This window comes from Rhipicephalus sanguineus, chromosome 2 (genome assembly GCF_013339695.2).
Source record: "Rhipicephalus sanguineus isolate Rsan-2018 chromosome 2, BIME_Rsan_1.4, whole genome shotgun sequence".
In the NCBI taxonomy this organism is placed as follows: Eukaryota; Metazoa; Arthropoda; class Arachnida; order Ixodida; family Ixodidae; genus Rhipicephalus; species Rhipicephalus sanguineus.
In genome coordinates this window covers 31,370,197-31,391,036 of record NC_051177.1, presented here as the reverse complement: position 1 = coordinate 31,391,036, position 20,840 = coordinate 31,370,197, and the positions used below count along the sequence as shown (strand labels likewise).

Below are 20,840 nucleotides of genomic sequence, written 5' to 3'. Positions count from 1 at the left end.
GCAATTCTACGCCTGCAATCCCTTGCTCGGTGACCTTTACAGGTGCATCGAAAGCACCGCATTTCGGCGGAGAGAAGCTTCTTCTCTGATAGCAGTAGGTCTCTACGGCAGGACTCCGTCAAATGCTGCGTAGATTTGCAAAAGGTGCAGCCCGTATCCGAAGATGGTTTTGAAGCTTGGTTGTGAAGCACCGATGACGTTGGGTTCGCGCTGTGAAAGCGACGGCTCTTGTCTCTAGGATAGGCCACCTCATCGCATCCTTTCTGTTCCCCATAGTCACTTTTTTCGAGGCTCTCCAGTTCAATAGAGACGAAGTGAAGAAGACGCTCTAGTTCCGTGTCATGCTGAACGTTGTTGGAGCTTTCAGGTTGTGTCGCGCAGGATCGATGATATGCTACGACGATGTCACGTGGCAATGCCCTCAGCAGAATGTCGCACAGCATCGATGAAAAGGACGACTTGCTGATGCCAAGCGCCTCCAGTCCCCGCGTGTTAATGAGCACATGGTCATATAACTTACGGAGTTTGGCCACTTCGTTGGAAGAACGCACAGGAGTAAGCCTTCGAAGCCTTGAGAAATACTCCTGCTCCAGGCGCCTTTTGTCGCCGAAACGTCTTTTCAGGATGTCTAACGCGTCTTCGTAGCATGCTTCGGTGGTAGGAAGCCCCGCTATAGCTGCCGCTGCGTCTCCTTTCAAGAACAGCCTCAGGTAGTTAAATTTGTCGCTAGTTGAAAGATTGCCGTTCTGGTTGATGACCTGATCGAATTGCTCCCAGAACTCGTTCCACTTGTACAAGTCACCAGCGAACGGATTAATTGTCAGCTTCGGTAACTTGGCTCCTGGCCTATCAGCAGGTCCAATAGCCGCCGGCACGTCGCGAACTTCGATGGGCGCTGACACTGCAGATGTCTCGCTATGCTGGCGGCGTTTGCTCTGGAGCTCTGCTAAGATGCGGGTCGCGTTGTCCTCATATTCAATTACAGTAGCGTACTCCGCCTCGAATGCCTCGTCACTTATGTGGCTCTCCATCTCATCATTGATCTTCTTCAGCTCCTCGTTATTGCTCGTCAGCCTCTCATAAATCGAGTCGATTTGTTGTAGTGTCGCGTCATCACGCTCAAGTAAGGCACTTGCCTCTTGAATGAGCTTGGTGTTCTGGGCCCTTCGCGTGGTCCTCTTCGTCTTGAGCCTGTCCATAGCGATCAGCTGATCTGTTGGCCTCCGTAGTTCGCGGCTGTTGTTCCAGTCGGTAGCCACCAGCGATGTCCCTTGACGGTAGCTCCCGGCTGTCGCCTCCCGGGTTTAACGGCACCAAATGTAAAATATGTGGCACAAAAACCAGCTGACGCGGACTTACAAGCTCAAACAGACGTTTATTAGCGTCCGCATGAGCCCAGAACGTCAAGATGGCTCCTTCTTTCCTGGTAGAACGCGCTCACGAGCCCAGGCGCATGCTGTTTTTCTTCTTCTTCTTGTGGGATGAGCGCGTGAAATTCAACATATTCACGGGCGTGAATATCTGAACATGCGTTATGGATGAATGTGTAGTTTATTTATTTTTGGGATGGTCATTTCGATAACACTGCACGAAAATAGGTTGATATAGACTATTTTAAGGATGAGTTCCGGTGCCGCTATTGGGCTGTTAACCGTGCCGTTTCGTATCTTTAAAAGCTAAGCGAACAGGACCGAACAGTGCTACAGTAGACGCATACGCTCGAAAATGATTGGGTTGGGGCATTTTTCGTTTCATGACCTTATTAATTCACGTCGCAATATACGAGAATAAGAAAACATTCGTTTAACAGCCCAAGGTGGCAGCGCCCATGTCTCTTGCGTAAAATCGTCTTTCGCATTTTCGTGGCTTGTGGTTTTGCGGGAAGGATTACTTCGAAAGCCGACAAATGAGGGACTGAAGGCATCGTGCCGAGTATGCGCACTGGGCTTCTAACGCGGCTGTAGCAGACACAGCTGGATTAGTCAATACCAGCTGCTGTGTTACATGGGGCGACTCGATGGCGCACAAGTAAACAGAAAAAAACAACACTGTGTACGAGATCTGCACTGCTAGACGACGAATGACGGTCGCTGTGTCTGTGTGCGCACTATTGCAGGCTCTAAAGGGTCCCAGACCTGATTTTAAAAAAAAGAAACTTCGTGATGGTTGAGTTTCACAGCCGTTACTATGAGCAAATGTTTAGATGATGTGAACCCTAAAATATGTGACTAGCTGCCTCAATCTGGGTGATACTCTGCTCTTGTGTATCTCGCTTCTTCTTACCCAAAATTTTAAAAAGTATGGCCTCTTAAACTTTCTGGAAACTATACATACAGGTGCATTAAACATACCTTCCATATGTTATCGCAGTCTGACATTTCTTTCTTTTACCCTGGCTTTCAAAACTACTTTGTCGGCGATCTCATTGTCGCTTGTCCATAACCTTGAAACAATGGCGTTGCGATTTGCCAATTGGCTATTGTCATGGTCCCCTTCGTACGCCGTCCTATATGTGCCAGGTGTACAGACAAAAAAACTTCCATAAATAGACCTCTTTCGTTTTTTGCCCCCTTTCTAATCTAGAATTGTGTGGACGAGAGAAGTACACCAGGCAAGCCCTTTAGCACACGTTTGCCCCTTTCCAATGTTGAAAACGTTATCTTGAGTTTCGGTCCCTAATCAGACGTAGTGTCAAGGCGGACATCCATGTGAATGGAGGGCGAAAGGGTGGGTGACAGCGGCTGATAGAAGCAGGGGCCCACCGATAACGTAACCAGCTGGTCACCTGCTGCCTTCTTTTTCCCGGCTCATATCGAGCGTAAGAAAAGAGAAACATCTCGTCATGTTCGTGGGTGTGGATTAGTGTCCATTTCTAATGGCGACATCTTGCCCCTGCGTTCTGCTAGCACTGGCGTTTCTGGCCCGCGCTGTGGCACCCAATAACGTGAGTACTGGACCGCTTTAATTTGACCAAGATTACTCCGCGGTGTCTCCGTACCCATGTAGTCAGCAACAGGGCCCATGGCCATGCAGCCCAGCATCCTCGCTACCTTGCCCTGTTCGTGTCCTCGGAGCCTAGGTTATCTGTTCATAACACACAGGTCCATCGGCTTCAAGAAAGAGGCCTCTTTAAAACTTTTGTTGGAATGAAATGCTGTGAGATATTTCCGGCGTAGCGGTCATTTACCCAATGCTAATATGGATAATGGAAGCAATAGGGACCAGATCTGGTCCTATGGTGGCAGTGCATTATGCAAATTCAAACAGAGCAAGAAAACGCAGACAAGAGGGAGAAGAAATAGACAGAACACAAGCGCTGACTCTCAACTAAAATTTTTATTGAAAGCGCGACATAGTAAGGACACCTTATCATGGGAATCAATATCGACAACACGGGAGCATCAGCCAAACTTCACGCTTTACACATGACGCACCTTCCTCGCGCACATACCGTCAGCACCTTTGCCATTTGTCAAGGAACTGTATCTCTTTTTCTGTTAGGGCGACCGATGCGATGGATGGCGGATGCTGTTATCTTGTTCTTTCTCGATAGAGCGTACGCTTGGGCATGTTGGTAATTCATGTTTCACTTTTTTAGCGCACAAACGAAATGAATGTATGTGGTATGCGTTGTTTGAATTTTGATCATGTATCTGCACCAACTGGCCCAAGTGCTTGCTCTTATGGCAACACACTGGCTGCTCCATAGGCAAGCGCGCCTTCCCGTCCGCAGTAGTCGAGACCAGAGACCTAGTCGTCAGTACATTACGACGACGCGCCTTCCCTACAGTCTGTGCAGCCTGCTGCGACTTGAGCAATACGGATCACTCCATATTGTCTTTCCGGAGCTATACTGGACAGCGAAATGTGTTACTTGATGCTCTGCGGAGAACATGATTCCCACGCGATATCCGGGTGGCAACCAGAAGGCCGCCGGATAGTCTGAAGAGATATCTTGCGCCTGCTACCAATAGATATTTATATTGCGACTGCGAGAGCGGACTTGTCGTCGTAAGGTCACAAATTATATATCATACACTCTGCAGGAAGCGCCGCACACCTGCTGCAAAACCCGCCCTGTTGCAAAATCGCAACGACCGCCAATTCCACCACGCAGGATCCTGATTTCGTGTTATTCAGCTGAGGCGCATGGCCGTATGTGCACAACGGTTGTTCTGTAATGAAAAAAATTTGGCAGATCCCACGTACCATGGGAGTCGATGTTATGCGAAGCATTCAGCGGGAAGGTGACTGTGGCGTAATTTTCTTTTTTTTCTGAACGAAACGTTATAAAGGGACGCTAAATATTTGTATAACTTTTATACGCACACATATATGTTGAAGAGCTGCATATGTGTTATATAACCAGTTGTTTCGGTTGGGTAACGCTGCCAACGGCAACGTTGGTATTACCAACACTTGAAGCAGTAAGCTGATATGCGGTGCTTATAATTGTTCTTTATCATGGAGAACGCACGCACGTTTCACGACCCGTGTGCATGTGTGGAAGAACTTCTTGACAGTTCTTAAAAAGGTCATCATCCCCGTGATCAGGGAGCACCGGCAGCTGGTCATGACGTGTTATCGGATCAGGTCGTGATCGCGGTGAAGAGGGGTTCATGTGTAGTGAAGTATAAGGTATAGTGCAGCTGTTGGAAATCGCGGATGCCTCGGTCATTTCGTCGACAAATTGTCTGTCGATAGAGCAGACGTCATGTCGGAATCTCAATTGAGTCACCCTTCGCGTTGATGAGGTAAGGGCCATCGAGGCTGGTACACTCTAAGAAAAAAAAGAGTATGCGTGACTCTTTTCGGAGAGTTCTGACTTGCCACGTATAGGACTCTCTTTAAATAGTCACGGTGACTCTCTTGGTGGGTCAGGGTCGGCTCGCTCTAGGAGAGTCCCCTGACCCTCTAGGAAGAGTGCAAAGACTCTCATCGGGAGGATCACGTTAACACTCATAGGGAGTCAGACGACTCTTGCCGGTAACGCTCCTAGGGGGGTCAAGGGACCCACACCGAAGCATCAAGCGACTCCACAAGTATTTTAAGCTACTCATTTGATCCTTGCTCTACTTTGCGCGACTACTGTTGAAAATAGTGGAGTATTCATTTTAAACAAGTCCAATAATACTTGCCGTTCTGCCCAGCGACTGTAGAAAAAGAATAGTTCAGTTTTAGCATTATTTTAATAAAACTCGTCAAAACAACACATATTTTCCAACAAAGTTATATAGAAAACGCGAAAAGATGGTCTGTGATTTCCAATGAAGAAGTTTGGGTATTCCTCATTTACATGCTTCTATGAATATATGTGTGACTGACGTGCACAGTGTCATATTGAGCTAAATGAACAGCAGAAATCGCCATCATGTTTCCATATTTATTCCTTGTGATTAAGAATAAATCAAAATGTGGTGACGGCTTGAGGCATCAGACTTGTGGCTTGCTAGGTTGTCGCTCCTGTCCAGCGTGAGCACCATGAAAAACGGTATCTGAAAAGCAGAACGTGATATTATGATGAGAAAATGAAATTGCAGTAAAGGTTTGCAAAACCTACACAATAAGTGGTTCACACAGACATAATAAAGGCTAACAACAAAACAACAAAGCACATCCTCCGGCAGCCAGGGGCATGCCGTGAGCGGTTATTGACCGCACGTTTTACAAACGTAACCCATCCTTAAATACTCAGATAAAAAGATGCGAGTACTAGGGCCCGAACGACACACAGCGCGTGCGTACGCCGTCTACGTCGAGATCAGACATGTCATATGCTAGAATTAGCGCACATAACTCCCACAATCACGTACACTCACTCGATTCTCTTATAGCGCCCAACGTCATCGCAGTGTATGCAAACCACGAAAACAGCAAACAGAAACGAGGGAAAAGAGTGCACGCCGGCGGCCGCAACAACGCGCGCCGTCAAAGTCTAGAGCTTTTTTCACTTTACCGGCGAGGCGTGTCCAACTTGAATGACTACCGCGTACATTCTGGAAGCCACCGTACTATATCTGCACCTCAAACTACCGTCTTTAAGCCAACAAAAACCATTACATATAGTGCGTCTGAGCGTTCTGTACACAGGCTTTTTTTTTTTCACGTTCCGTGCACGCGTGGAAGCACGCCTCACACTCAAAGTCGATGGAAATTTTATTATGAAGCAGACTAAAGGGCATCTCAAAACGACATCTTGCACCTTCAGTAGTGCAGACACGACGTGCGATCAGCAAGAAATGACCCTCGATTATTGTTTGCATCGCTCACTTTATGGGAGCTTGTACAGCAACGCGCATAACGGTGGCAACTCGTTAATTGACAGCTTTAGTTGGGCATCCACTACAGCCCCGCGGATACAGGCTACTGTTGGAAATGGCTGGCAGATTCCGCAGCGCTGCTGCAGACGCCCAGCTAAAGCTGTAAATTAGTACCTACGAAAGCAGTACACTCACCGTTAACTGGCGCCCGTTGTCGGTGTCCGCAGCTCCATGAATATACCGCCCTCCAAGCGTCACTTCGTGCACGGAGCCGGCGTCAGTACTCAATACCACCGAAGACGCGCAACCAACGCATCCACGCAACGCATTCCAACAGACCAGGAGACTGAGAGACTGAGACCGCTGACGCCGCTGAGACGACTGAGAGAGGAGAGCGGCGCGCCACCCCGGCGCCAACCCCGTCTGCGTCGCCGAGCAAGGCGCCATCGGCGCCAAAGGGCGAGCATGCGATATGTATGGCGTATACGGCGGCTCTTCCGTATACCGAAGCCATTCGAAACGCGCTTCAGGAGGGTCCAGTGACTCCTTCCCAAATGCGAACTCTTTCTTTCTGCCTGTACCTTCCAAAAGGGGTCAGATGGACACCCGAAGAGAGTCACGGTTCCATGACCCTCTTTTGACTCTCTTTTTTCTTAGAGTGTAGGCCTGGATAGTGCTACGTAGACCAACATCAGTGGATGGCGCTTGTCGTTTTCGTACACTACCTGGGCGTATGTGGCCTACGTAGCCTCGTCTACAAAGCGGTTGTATGTCAATCTTATATGATGCCTGTATCGTAGGAGTATCATGTAGTGTTTATTGCTTTCTTGTAAAATTACATAGCAATCACCACAGCACAATTGATGTTGTACCGACGTTACGCCTGCATAGGCTGTTTTTTCCAAACCGGTTTATAGACCTGGCGTGGCTCTGTGGTAGAATACCTGATTGCCACGCAGAATGCTTGGGTTCGATTCCTGCTGGGATCCCAATTTTCATTATTTCCATTCGTTGCGTAAATGCTGCCGATGTATGTTTTTCTTCACGCTCTCGCATTTATTGTCTGTTCTCACCGTTCCTGGGTAAATATAAACAGTCAATCAGCTGTGGCGCATACCCGTGCACCGCGGCCCGTGGTAAACGGGTATGAGCCACACGTGTCCGGAGGAAAGGGTTTGACGACGTACGCGACAGGATTTTCACATTATTTATGTCATTACCTGACAGCCACATTCGTAAAATCTTCTTACCCTCCCATGCGAATTTTGGTCCACGCCAAGTTATGGAGGCGATCATGAAAGCTTCCCGACGTAGGCGGCTAGATAGATAGATAGATATGTAGATAGAAACGCTCAAAGTGCGAGAGGTTCGCTAAGAAATGCTTAGCATTTGAAATACGCACGAACCTTTGGTTTTTCACGTGATACCCTTATCTTGAATGTGCAGGTGAACTTTATAGAAGCGTATCGTTGGCAAAGAAACATACCACATTCCACGTATAGACGATTTTCCGCAGTGCCGTACGGGCGCGGCCATGTTTTATCACGTGTTCGTATAACTGGCCTTCGGCTAGCGAATAATAATAATAATAATATCTGGGGTTCAACGTCCCAAAACCACGATATGATTATGAGAGACGCCGTAGTGGAGGGCTCCGGAAATTTCGACCACCTGGGGTTCTTTAACGTGCACCTAAATCTAAGTACACGGGCCTCAAACATTTTCGCCTCCATCGAAAATGCAGCCACCGCGGCCGGGATTCGATCCCGCGACCTTCGGGTCAGCAGTCGAGCGCCATAACCACTAGACCACCGTGGCGGGGCGGCCTTCGGCTAGCGAAGCGGTTGTGGCCGTACCACACAAGCTGGTTGCAGTAGGGTGTAAGCAAGTCGCATGCTTGCGCAGCAAAACATAGTTCAATATTTAATCGCCTAAAAGTTGACAAGATTGCGACATTTGCGTTTGTTTGGCACGTACTACGCCGCAGCGATAAGTGATATGTTTATTCTGCTACGAATTTATGGCGTATGCCTTTAATTGTTGTATCAGCAAGCGTCAGTACCTGTGGTTACAAATCAATGTGACAGCACCCATGCGGACGCGACCGCTCCGCTCCGCACGATCCGAACTCGCACTTCCTATTGCCCACTGTCCTGGCATCAATAAATAAATAGTGAAATCGGCTATCGCTTTGTGTCATCTCGCGCTGAGGAAGGAGCATCAGGTATGTTTTGCCTTTGTTATTGACATCAGCTATGTTTATTTAGCCACGCCTGCTAAGCTTTGTCTCCGAGGGTTTGAGAGCTAGTATACTATAGATCTTGGAAACACTGCAAAATACCGCCGAAAACATTGCTCTCGAAGCTTCAGGACGCAGATATAAAGCAAATAAAAGCGTAGGTTTGGAACTTACGGGCCATACAGCGCACGACGACGATGTGATAAATTCGAGGCGGAAGGAAACCGCATGCACAGGTGCCGCCATGTTGTCTTTTTTTTCCGGCGCTGCCGTCTCCTCGCTGTTACTTGTCCAACGCGTGCGTGCAGACGCTCTGGGGTTTCCGAGCAGATGACGCGGCGCGGATGGAGACATATTGAGCAGCGCTGCAAAAGGCCACGTTCTGGGACTCAAAGACCAGGTGCCGGCGGCGCCATTTTATTTTAATTGCGCAAACCAGCTGCAGAAAATCGTCTGTAAGCGTCCGCGTGCTTGTTGCATAGAGACAGTAATATGCAATGGCTATAGGATCATCGTCTTGTCTTGCCGACCGCCATCATATTCTTATGCCCTGTCTCAGTCGTCCCCCCGAACCCCTTTCGTAACGTAGAAAAGGAGCGAGTTACAGTCACGTGACTGCGGGCAACCTTTTCACCAGTCAAATAGATTTTCTTTATAATTGTACGAGCTTTGAGCTACTACTTATCGTATAGGTCGTGTTTTTTCATCCAACTAGCTTTCGTAGGCAATGACAGGTTCCAGACATGTCCGACAAGTTACGTACGACTGCGAGAGGAGGACACGTTCCTATAGGCTATTGTTAGGGCGTACTTAAAGAAACGCGGTAGAGCAAGGACGCAGTAGTACAGAATTCAGGTATCTACACGTATAGCCAGTGACGCGTAGATGTACCCGTAAGCTACAATATAAAATGCCTTCACGATTAAGGAAGCCCATTACAGGAACGGGCGACCTAGGGCTTAAAGTCAGGGGGCGGGGCGAGGGGGCCCGGCCCCCTCTCCAATTTTTAAGGAGGAGTCCGGCCTCCCCTCGGCAGTCCGACGGTGGCATTGCGGCACCTATTTGATTTTTTTGGCAGTAGTGCTTTGTGCGGGGAAATTATACTCTGCAATTTTCCGAATAATGATTTAGTCGCGAATGTTTGGTTGCAGTGTGTCAGCAAAACAGAAGAAAACAGGTATCGTCGTACTGCTGAATGCAATTCACTGAGACACCGAACACCACGGCTAACGCCTCCTGAACCACGGGTCACCACCCTCTTCGACAGAGCGTCTTGGCACAGCATACTGTTTCACGAGGCACCTGAGTGTGAAGCTACCTGCTCGTGAAACAGTAATGGTTCACCTTGGTCTGTTTAGTTTGCCACTCAATTTTCATTCTTTTAGTTGTGCATCACAAGTCTTTAATTGTAAAGACGCATGTATTTTGCCTACTTTATTAGACATTGTCGTGCCTGAGGTTCTGAATCCAGTGAGCCCCCTAATGTTACTTATTTTGAGCTCACATATCTTTAAGCCTTTACATCTCGAGTTATTTTTGAGAAATCATTCCAGAAATAACTTCATTTAATGCTTGATTGGATTGACACGTTGAATTAATGCCCGAAATACATTCAGAATAATATATGTATTGTATAGCATTCTTAAACATTTGTTCAGTTTTAGAGACAGTTGGCTTCACGGCACTGTGGTCATCGCAAACAGCTCTCTTAACGCTTAATGTATGGCATACATATATACAGTGAAATCTCGTTGATACGATTCTGCATAATACGTTTTTCAGCCTAATACGTTATTGTTTTTATTTCCGGTAAACATCCCTTGGAAATAACGCATTTTCATGCGCTTAGTACTATAACATTTTTGCCCAAAATTGGAGAATACGACCGCGAAAGTCGATCTTGACCGATATATCTAAAAATCTTGACCTTGACCGATATAAAAATCTTGATCTTGACCGATATATCTAAAAATCTTTATTCTCTGGTATGCCAGCTCGCACCGCGTTCCAACAAGCCACGATCTGCGCGTAGAAGCCAGCGGCTCTGCTATATATATATATATATATATATATATATATATATATATATATATATATATATAATATATATATATATATATATATATATATATATATATATATATATATATATATATATATATATATATATATATATATTGTAGCGGGGTTGCAGCTATGACTGGGGAGGTGTGCGAAGAGGAGGCAGACGACGTGTCGGTGTTCTGAAGATACACAACCGCCATCTTGACTGCTGGACTATTCCATACTGTAAACAAGTTAAATATATTCGTAACATTTTGGTGGAGGTGCTGGGTACTACGAAAGACGGAACTCCGCAGCGGACGTGTCCTGGACGGCCTCAATATGTCAACAGAAAGCAACTCTGCTGCTGCCGCTTCGACCGTGACTCCGGTACAACCGGTACAGCCGGTACAGCCGGTCGTATTGACTCAACCGCGCGATCCCGGTAACTTCTGCGGCACCGACCACGTTGACGTCGATGACTGGATTGCGAAGTACGAGCGGTTTGCAGCGGTCTACAGGTGGGACCCTACAATGATGCTCGCCAACGTTGACTTCTATCTCTGCGGAACAGCAGGCGCGTGGTTTCAGGCTCATGAAGCTGACTTAACAAGTTGGGATGCCTGTAAACAGAAGCTTCGCGACCTATTTGGTAGAGCCGTCGGACGCCAGCGGGGCCGCTTCAAAAGAACTCTCCTGTCGGGCACAAACTTCCACCGAATCATACGTCTCCTACATCCTTGACGTCCTGGCCCTTTGCCGTCGTGCCAACATGTCAGAGGGCGACAAAGTAAGCCATTTGCTCAAGGGAATTGCGGACGACGCTTTTAATTTACTTGTGTCTAAAGACTGCTCAACCGTGGACGACATCATCAAAGAGTGCCGCCGGTTCGAAGAGCTGAAGAGTCGCCGCATTGCCCAGCATTTCATGCGACTTCCGAACACGGCCGCTACATCATCCTGCGAGGACCTTCAGCCGCCATGCGGTCAACCGCCTACCAACGAGAGCGTAGTTCGCATCGTGCGCCGAGAAATCGAGGCGGCGTCGCCATCATCTTTCCTGACGCGGCCATCTGATGATCCTCGACCAACGATCTCGTTGATCCAGCAGGTTGTGAGGGAGGAGCTTGCAAATGTCGGACTGCAGCCGGTATGTTCGTTGACAGAACCTCGTGTCAGTTCCATAACGCCTCCTCGTGCACCGGAAATGTTTCGCCGCTATCGTGACCCTGCCCAGTGGAGAACGCAGGACGACAAGCCGATCTGCTTTCGTTGCCATGGTGTAGGACATATTTCCCGCTACTGTCGTTCTCGCACCTTTCCATCTCGCTCGTTTGCTGGCTATCGACGTGACGACAACCACCGACCCCTGCACTTTCCCGCTCGCGACGGTGCACCATACGATGAGCCTCCGACGACATCGGTCCGACGCTCCAGCCGTTCGCCGTCCCCACACGATCGTCGCTCCCGGTCACCTCAGCCCCGTCGCCATTCGTCGCCTCGCCCTACTGGACGCCCATACTCGGAAAACTGAGCAATGCAGCTCCCGGAGGTGATGCTGCATTCGACCCCCGACCTGAAAACCCTCTGCTGACCCTCACTACGGACCAGAACCTGCTTGCTGTGGAAGTGGATGGCGTGCCTGTGACTGCCCTCATTAATACCGGCGCACATATTTCTATTATGAGCTCTGATCTCCGTGCACGATTAAATAAGGTCCTTACGCCGCCCGAGTCCCTATTTGTACGTGTCGCTAGTGGAGGAACTCCGGCTGTACTCGGAATGTGCACGGCACGTGTGAGGTTCTCCGACCGCCAGACGTCCGTTATGTTTCATGTTCTCGCTCATTGTCCTCATGATGTCATCCTCGGACTCGATTTCTTGTCTGACCACTCTGCTGTCATTGACTGCTCGGCCGGTGTTGTACAACTTGATTTGCCTGCGTCCGCCGACGTGTCGGAGGTGGTTCAGATGAAACTTTCGTGTGCTGAGGCTGTTCGTCTGCCACCACAAGCCCTGACTTGCGTTGCTGTTGAACCATATCCCAGTGTACCGGATGGGGATTACGTGGTCTCTCCCTCTCCCAGTGTTCTACTGGCCCGCAACGTCTCCTCTCCGTACACAGTTGTAACTATTACAGCGAACAAGACGTGCCTTCCTCTTCTGAACTTCGGATTGAGCCCTCAAGTCCTACCACAAGGCATTGCTCTCGCTACTCTGTCACCGTCGTACGAGTGCCAGATCTCATCGGTGTCACCCGAACTGCCCGCTGTCGTCTCTCCAAACCCGCACAGAGTCGACGCAGTCCCCTCTTCTACACTGCACAACAACATAACCAAGATGATTGCCTTAGACCTTTGCCCTCTCAAGTTAGAGACCTCAGTGATCTCCTTACGACCTACTCTGACATATTTGACTTTGACGGTAGGCCCTTAGGTCAAACCTCGCAAGTCAAGCACCGCATAGATACTGGTGATGCAGCTCCAATTCACAGGCGTCCTTACCGAGTTTCACCATCAGAGCGCCAAGTTATTCTACAGGAGGTCGATAAGATGCTCACAAAAGGCATTATTGAGCCTTCTTCGAGTCCGTGGGCTTCCCCTGTAGTCTTAGTTAAAAAGAAAGACAACACCTGGCGTTTCTGCGTGGATTATCGGCATTTAAACAAGATCACCAAAAGGATGTCTACCCGCTTCCTCGTATCGATGACGCCTTGGACTGCCTTCATGGTGCTACCTATTTTCTTCGATAGACCTACGCTCTGGTTACTGGCAAATCGCCGTAGACCGACCTCGACCGTGAGAAGACCGCCTTGTAACGCCTGACGGTCTCTACCAATTCAGAGTCATGCCGTTCGGTTTGTGCAATGCGCCGGCCACGTTCGAGCGGATGATGGACACGCTTTTGCGCAGCTTTAAATGGTCTATCTGCCTTTGTTACCTGGACGACGTCATTGTATTTGCTCCCTCCTTTGAGTCTCACCTCGACCGACTTTCGTCTATTCTTTCCGTGTTTCGTGCGGCTGGGCTACAACTTAATTCATCGAAGTGCCACTTTGGCCATCGCCAAGTTGCTATTCTGGGGCATCTCGTCGACTCATCTGGCATCCGACCCGATCCCGACAAAGTTCGCGCTGTCCTCGATTTTCCCGTACCAACTTGTGCCAAAGACGTTCGAAGTTTTGTGGGCCTATGCTCATATTTCCGACGATTCGTCCGAAACTTCGCAGATATTGCCCGCCCCTCACTGACCTTCTCAAGAAGGATGTGCCATTTTGGTGGGGTCCTGACCAAGCCAGTGCTTTTTCCCGCCTCATTACGCTGCTCACCACACCGCCGATCCTCGCCCACTTCGACGCGTCCGCTCCAACCGAGGTGCGCACCGACGCTAGTGGTTACGGCATTGGCGCTGTGTTAGCCCAGCGTCAATCCGGTCATGATAGAGTTCTTGCGTATGCCAGCCGGCTCCTTTCTCCTGCCGAACGCAATTACTCTATTACTGAGCGCGAGTGCCTGGCGCTTTGTATGGGCAGTTGGTAAATTCCGCCCCTATTTATATGGTCGACCTTTCACCGTTACCACAGACCACCACGCTCTATGCTGGCTTTCAGCACTCAAAGATCCAACAGGGCGCCTAGCTCGTTGGGCTCTACGCCTCCAGGAATTCACGTACACAGTGGTCTACAAGTCCGGCCGTCTACACCAAGACGCCGACTGCCTTTCTCGGTACCCCGTCGACGATCCAGACCTCGTAACGGATGACACGTCCATCTGTATTTCCTCGCTCTCCGCTTTCGGCAACATCGGTGACGAGCAACAGCGTGACGCGTCCCTACGAGATCTAATCACCCGCCTGACTCGACGGACAGTTCGCTTCGCATGTTCGTCATCATCGACGGCATTTTATACCGCCGGAACATGCGCCCAGTGGGACAGGAACTACCACTGATCTCCACTAGGAGGAGCTGGATGGCGCATCGAGCACGCGGGTGTGAAGCCAGCGGAAGCCGCCGTATTTGTCCCGGAAGAGAGCCTTTCTCTTCTTTTTTTAAAGAAATACCTGCCTGTAGCGCAGTACACTGTACCAATCGACCGTAAAAGTCGCCAGGGAAGACATTTCACGCCTAAGTACCTCAAAGTTGCGTTACTTTTTACGCATTTTGCACGTTGCAGCACTCCGCCATATTCGGACGGTGTCGGCACGGCGTCTGTCATGTTTCGTGCAGCGTTCGTCGGCGTTTAAAGTGAGGCGTAATCGCAGAGTTTGAAAAAATAAAAAAGAAAAAAGATCATAACAACAGCTGCCACCCGGGAATATTTGAATTGCGCGAATGAGACGGGCAGAAGACGCCAGCTTCCGGGCCAAACAGAGGGCCTTCCGGTGGCTTCACAAGCGCCCGCCTCGCAGAGCGGGGACGCGCCGTCCAGCCTTTGTAATGGAGGTCAGTGGGAACTACTAGTTGTAGTACCCACTCATCTCCGCTCGACCGTACTTCAGCAACTACATGATGTACCAACGGCCGGCCATCTTGGTGTTGCCAGAACGTACGACCGTGTCCGCCGACGCTTTTTCTGGCCCGGCCTCTACCGTTCCGTACATCGTTATGTCGCTTCTTGCGAGTCGTGCCAACGCCGGAAAAGGTCAGCTGTGCATCCCGCCGGGCTCCTTCAACCTATCGACGTACCTGCTGAGCCTTTTTTTCTTGTCGGCCTCGACCTTTTGGGACCCTTCCCACTTTCTAACAACGGTAACAGATGGGTCGCCGTCGCTACGGATTATTCGACCCGTTTTGCCATTACGAGACCTCTCCCGAGCAGCTGCGCTACAGACGTCGCCGAGTTTTGATACAAGACGTCATCTTACATCACGGCGCTCCTCGTCAACTTATCACGGACCGAGGTCGTTACTTTTTATCCAAGGTAATCGAGGACCTACTTCGGTCTTGTGCAACCAAGCACAAGCTTACGACGGCCTATCATCCCCAAACGAACGGACTCACAGAACGTTTGAATCGCACGCTCACTGACATGCTCGCCATGTATGTCTCGACTGATCATCGCGACTGGGACGTTGCGCTACCCTTTGTCACTTTTGCGTACAACAGCTCGCGCCACGACACTGCTGGATATTCTCCCTTTTACCTTTTGTATGGAAGAGAACCGACCTTGCCGTTCGACACGCTCGTACCCACCCCTGCCCACCTGTCCACCGAATATGCTCGCCACGCTATTAGCACAGCCGAAAAGGCCCGTCAGATCGCCCATCGACGCCTTTCGGACTCGCAACTCCGCCAGAAACATACATACGACAGTTGCCACCGGAACGTTCGCTTCAATCCGGGTGACCTCGTTCTCCTGTGGTCTCCGTCTCGGCATGTTGGCCTGGCCGAAAAACTTCTGCCCAAGTACTCCGGACCTTACTGTGTGCTACGCCAGGTGACTGAGGTCACCTATGACATCGCCCCTCTGGACCATACGGCGCCCTCTACATCTTCCAACGTCGTCCACGTCGCTCGCCTGAAGCCGTACCTTTCGCCCACCACCTGCTAACAAGCGCCGAGTCGGCGCTTTCGCCGCCGGAGGTCGATGTAGCGGGGTTGCAGCTATGACTGGGGAGGTGTGCGAAGAGGAGGCAGACGACGTGTCGGTGTTCTGAAGATACACAACCGCCATCTTGACTGCTGGACTATTCCATACTGTAAACAAGTTAAATATATTCGTAACAATATATATATATATATATATATATATATATATATATATATATATATATATATATATATATATATATATATATATATATATATATATATATTGCCGCTTTGTGAGGGGCCCCCCTTCCGATGAAGGGAGACTTTAAGCCCTGGGGCGACCCGACTGGAATGTTCGTAGCTATCCGAATGATTAATCTCTAAGGTACATGCTCTCGCAGTGGTTGGATTGTGTGCACACACCGAGCGCAAGCGAAAAGCACTACGCAATGATGATGATATATCTGTTTTCTTGGCGCCAGGACAAGATCTGGTCAAAGAGCACTAGACACGTTAATGATGGCTTGAAAACGGTACGCGAAGATGCGCTATATTATCCAGAATACGCAGGCAAGGCTTTTCACGCAAACTACAACAACGATGAGAGCTCTGTGAACGTATACTTTTTCGAGAAAGCATATTTGTTGATGTCTATACAAATGATACATGTTTACAATTCGAAGAGGTGAACAAGGCGTTGTTGAAGTCCGCACGTGACTCCTCATTTACTCAATCTTTATTTGAGGGAGCCACAGCAATTTCTTCTTTGTCTTCATCCACGTGACACAATCGCCAGTAGCCAGGAACATGGATCCGTTGTTCAGGATCAGACAAAGAGACGTCGAAGAGCGAGATGTACTTGTCTTGCACCTGACGACGAGAACAATGCCCGTATGTAGTAATTTAGTACACGAAGCGATGCAATTTGATATATCGTGTGGATGACTTGACACAGAGCACTGTACGAATCAGTCTTAGCTGAACCAGAGCTTCTTCCTTGTCCGCCAGTGGTTACGGTGCTCGGCTGCTGACCCAAAGTTCGTGGGTTCGATCCCGGCCGCGGCAGTCACATTTCGATGGAGGCGAAATGCTAGAGGCACGTGTGCTCTCCGATGTCAGTGCACGTTAAGAAACACCAGATGGTCGAAATTTCCGGAGTGCCTTCAGAATCAGAATCAGAATCAATTTTATTGTGATTGGTACAAAGATTACATATTGAGAATATACAGAAGGAGGTCCCGAAGTCAAAGACTGCAATGGGACGTCCTTTTCAAAATAAACAAGAAACTCAGGTTACAGCATAACAAAGCATATGAATTCTAAAAGGTGTAAATAGAAATGATCGGCATTGAAATAGAACAAAACTAAATTGTACTAGAAAAAAAAAGGAACATACAAAGTAACGAGAACGATGTTATCAAATCAGAATACACAATAAGTAAGAATATGAGCATGCCTATACATCAGAGATTGAGAGAATATGATATTTTAATTGTTTTTTAAACTGATGAATTTTGAGTGCTTTTATTTCGATGGGTATGGTGTTCCAAACAGTGATGGATGAAAGCAGGACGCTCTGCTTGCCATAATTGGTATGCACTTTGGGTAAAACAAAGTTATTATTGCGTGCAAACCTAGTATTATTATTATTTGTTAGATAAGATCGGGGTAAAACGCCATCGTAACGTCTGAGGTTGATTTCTTGGAACAAGAATTTTGTAAGGTTGTATTTAATGAGTTTCGAAACTGAAAGAATAGAGTTAGATTGTAAGAGATTGGCGGCTCTGTGGTTAAATGCGCTACACGTAATTATTCTAATAGCTTGATTTTGTAGCACTTGTAATGAATGTAGATGAGTCATGCAAGTATTTCCCCAGCTTGTAATGCAGTATAGTTAATGCGTGAATGGACAAATACAACGACAGTAAAATGTCACGCTTAAATATATATCGCGAATTTAGAAGAACTCGGATCCCGTAGGCAATCTTTTGTTTTACTTTGGCTATGTGATTAACAAACTCTAGACGGCTGTCTAGTTCTACGCCTAGGTAATTACAAGAGGTGCTTGCTGGGATAGGAGTGGCTCCGAGAAAAATTGGAGGAATAGAGGGAAGTGTCCGGTGGCTAGAGGTGAATAAGACAAATAAGACAAACAAACCAGAACTTACACAAACCCGGTGCAACTCAACCGCATGCTTGCACAATTATACCCTGAGGTCAAATGTAGCTTATGTAATGATAGAGGAGCCAGCCTAGAGCATACACTCTGGGATTGCGAAGTAGTTCAGAAGAGAATTTCGCCAGATGAACAAAGGGCGCGCTGGGGAGCCGATCTCCAGGCCCAACTTTGCGAGATCCAGCAAGCCCTGAAGCTTCCGAGAGAGGTCTCTCTACTACCGCCGGTAAAAATAGAAGCGTGGGTAGAACAAAATGATATTTTGGGAGAACTTCAGAATGGATTCGAATCGACAGGCGGTTAGACGATAATCTGTTTGTTCTTACCCAGTGTATAGAAATATCGAAAATAGAAAACAGGCCCTTATACGTAGCTTATCTAGATATCACCGGGGCGTATGACAACGTTAATCAGGAAATGTTGTGGGATATATTGAAAGAAGTGGGCATAGGGGACGACTGTATACAGCTTTTGAGGGAAATATACCGAGAAAATACAGTTTGTATAGAATGGGAAGGAATAAGTAGCAAGGACAGCGTTGAAATTAGCAAGGGGCTGAGACAGGGATGTCCTTTGTCCCCGCTGTTATTCATGCTGTACATGGTGAGGATGGAAAAAGCGCTAGAGGGTAGCAAAATTGGATTTAATTTGTCGCACAAACAGGTCGGCACGATGGTTGAGCAGAAGCTTCCAGGTCTATTTTATGCTGATGATATTGTCTTATTTGCGGACAGTCAAGATGATATACAGCGACTGGCAGATATATGTGGAAGGGAATGTGAGGCTCTAGGACTTGGATTTAGTGCAACAAAATGTGGAGTGATGGTATTCAATGATCACGAAGACCATGCGGTCTTCGTACAGGGCCAAAAAATACCGAGGGTAAGTGAGTACGAGTACCTCGGAGTATGGGTAAATGAGGGGGATAGTTATATGGAGGTACAAGAGAAAGCACCGGTAGCAAAGGGAAAGAGGAATGCTGCAATTATGAAGCACAGAGCTTTATGGGGATACAATAGGTACGAGGTGCTTCGAGGGCTGTGGAAGGGTGTGATGGTCCCGGGGCTTACATTTGGGAACTCAGTGGTGTGCATGAAGTCAGAGGTGCAATCAGGAATGGATGTAAATCAAAGGACGGTGGGCCGCCTCGCGTTGGGCGCTCACGGGAAGACGACAAATGAGGCTGTAAAGGGTGATATGGGATGGATAGGCTTTGAAGTGAGGGAAGCTCAGAGCAAAATGAGATTCGAAGAGAGGCTGAGGAAAATGAAGAAGAGTAGATGGGCAGAGAAGGTTTTCAGGTATTTGTATAGAAAAAGCGTTGACACGCAGTGGAGAAAAAGAACTAGGAGGCTCACCAGTAAATATATGGCTAGCAGTGCGGGCGATATGGCAACAAGGAGCATTAAGCGGAAGGTCAGAGAGGCGGAGAGGACTTATTGGATGACAGCGATGGAAAAGAAGCCGGCTCTGAGTAACTACCGAAAGGGAAAAAACGAAATAAGGGGGGAAATGTTTTATGATAATTCAAGGGGAAGCGCTTTACTGTTTGAAGCAAGGTCGGGCTGCCTTAGAACGCGTAGTTATAAAGCGAGATTCAGTAACGAAGAAGAACAATGTACATGCTGCGGGGGAACTAAGGAAACGATGGAACATGTACTGATTGAATGTGGCGATATTCACCCAGGTATACTTGTGGGCACGAGTCTACAGGAAGCCTTGGGTTTTAGGGCCAACAATGGAAAGCTGAACACGTCCGCGATAGAAATATGTAAGAGACGGTTAGAGTATTGGTGGCACAAAAGTAGAGATGAAGTACAAAAATAAATAATGGGGAAAAAAAATAAGGTCATTCTGCCTTAAGAGGCAGAGAGATAGACCGTGAATTTATAATTTTTTTGGTATAATAACATAGATTGAATCAATGTAGATAATATATTAGGCCAGCATGAAACAAGGAAGTTTTTTCTTTTTTCTTCGAGCATGGTGGCAGACATGTCACCGCCCCGTTATAAAGGGGACGCTCATAGCATCCATCCATCCATCCATCCATCCATGTGGCCTAGACCCAGGGCATCAATTTGGAGGACATTTAATAATGTTGTCTCACTCACTCCACTACGGCGCACCTCATAATCATATCGTGGTTTTGGCACGTAAAACCCTAGACATTATTATTAACCAGAATTAACTTCTCAGAGACAGCCTTCAGGCCAGAGTCGATAGAAGATACTGTGCGATAGAAAACCGTGAACTCCAGCAACTGCATCGCATGCGAATGCACAGTATCTTCAAGTACAAACCACTGCCGTGTATGAACGCAAACAAAAAAAGTGCGCTAGGAAAGATAAGGCTAAGGTGAGTTCTTGCGGAGCCTTCAAGGACTGTCGTGCACTACACCACACCCATGTTCTTTCTTTTCGGTTTTCTCTTTTGCTTGTGTGTCCTCCTCTAATGTTTTATTACCTCTGCCGCCACCTTTCCCCAACGCAGGGTAGCAAGCTCAACTCTGCACTGGCTAGCTCTGTCTTTTACTGCTCTTCCTGTTAATTCACCCATGTAACACACACACACACACACACAACACACACA

General features: G+C 48.1%; 1 protein-coding gene across 5 annotated transcripts in view; it reads left to right on the top strand.

The window, feature by feature from the left end:
- Window positions 1-2,790: 2,790 nt before the first annotated feature.
- LOC119382660 (beta-galactosidase) overlaps window positions 2,791-20,840 on the top strand; it is a 139,653-nt gene continuing 121,603 nt past the window's right edge. For 2 of the 5 annotated variants that reach the window (XM_049412282.1, XM_037650458.2), the window contains exon 1: window positions 2,805-2,944. In XM_049412282.1, the coding sequence (XP_049268239.1) occupies window positions 2,876-2,944 (69 nt within the window). In that variant the 5' untranslated portion in view covers window positions 2,805-2,875. Of the gene's footprint in view, window positions 2,945-20,840 lie in introns of all 5 variants that reach the window. The other 3 variants (XM_049412285.1, XM_049412284.1, XM_049412283.1) reach the window with 3 other exon arrangements.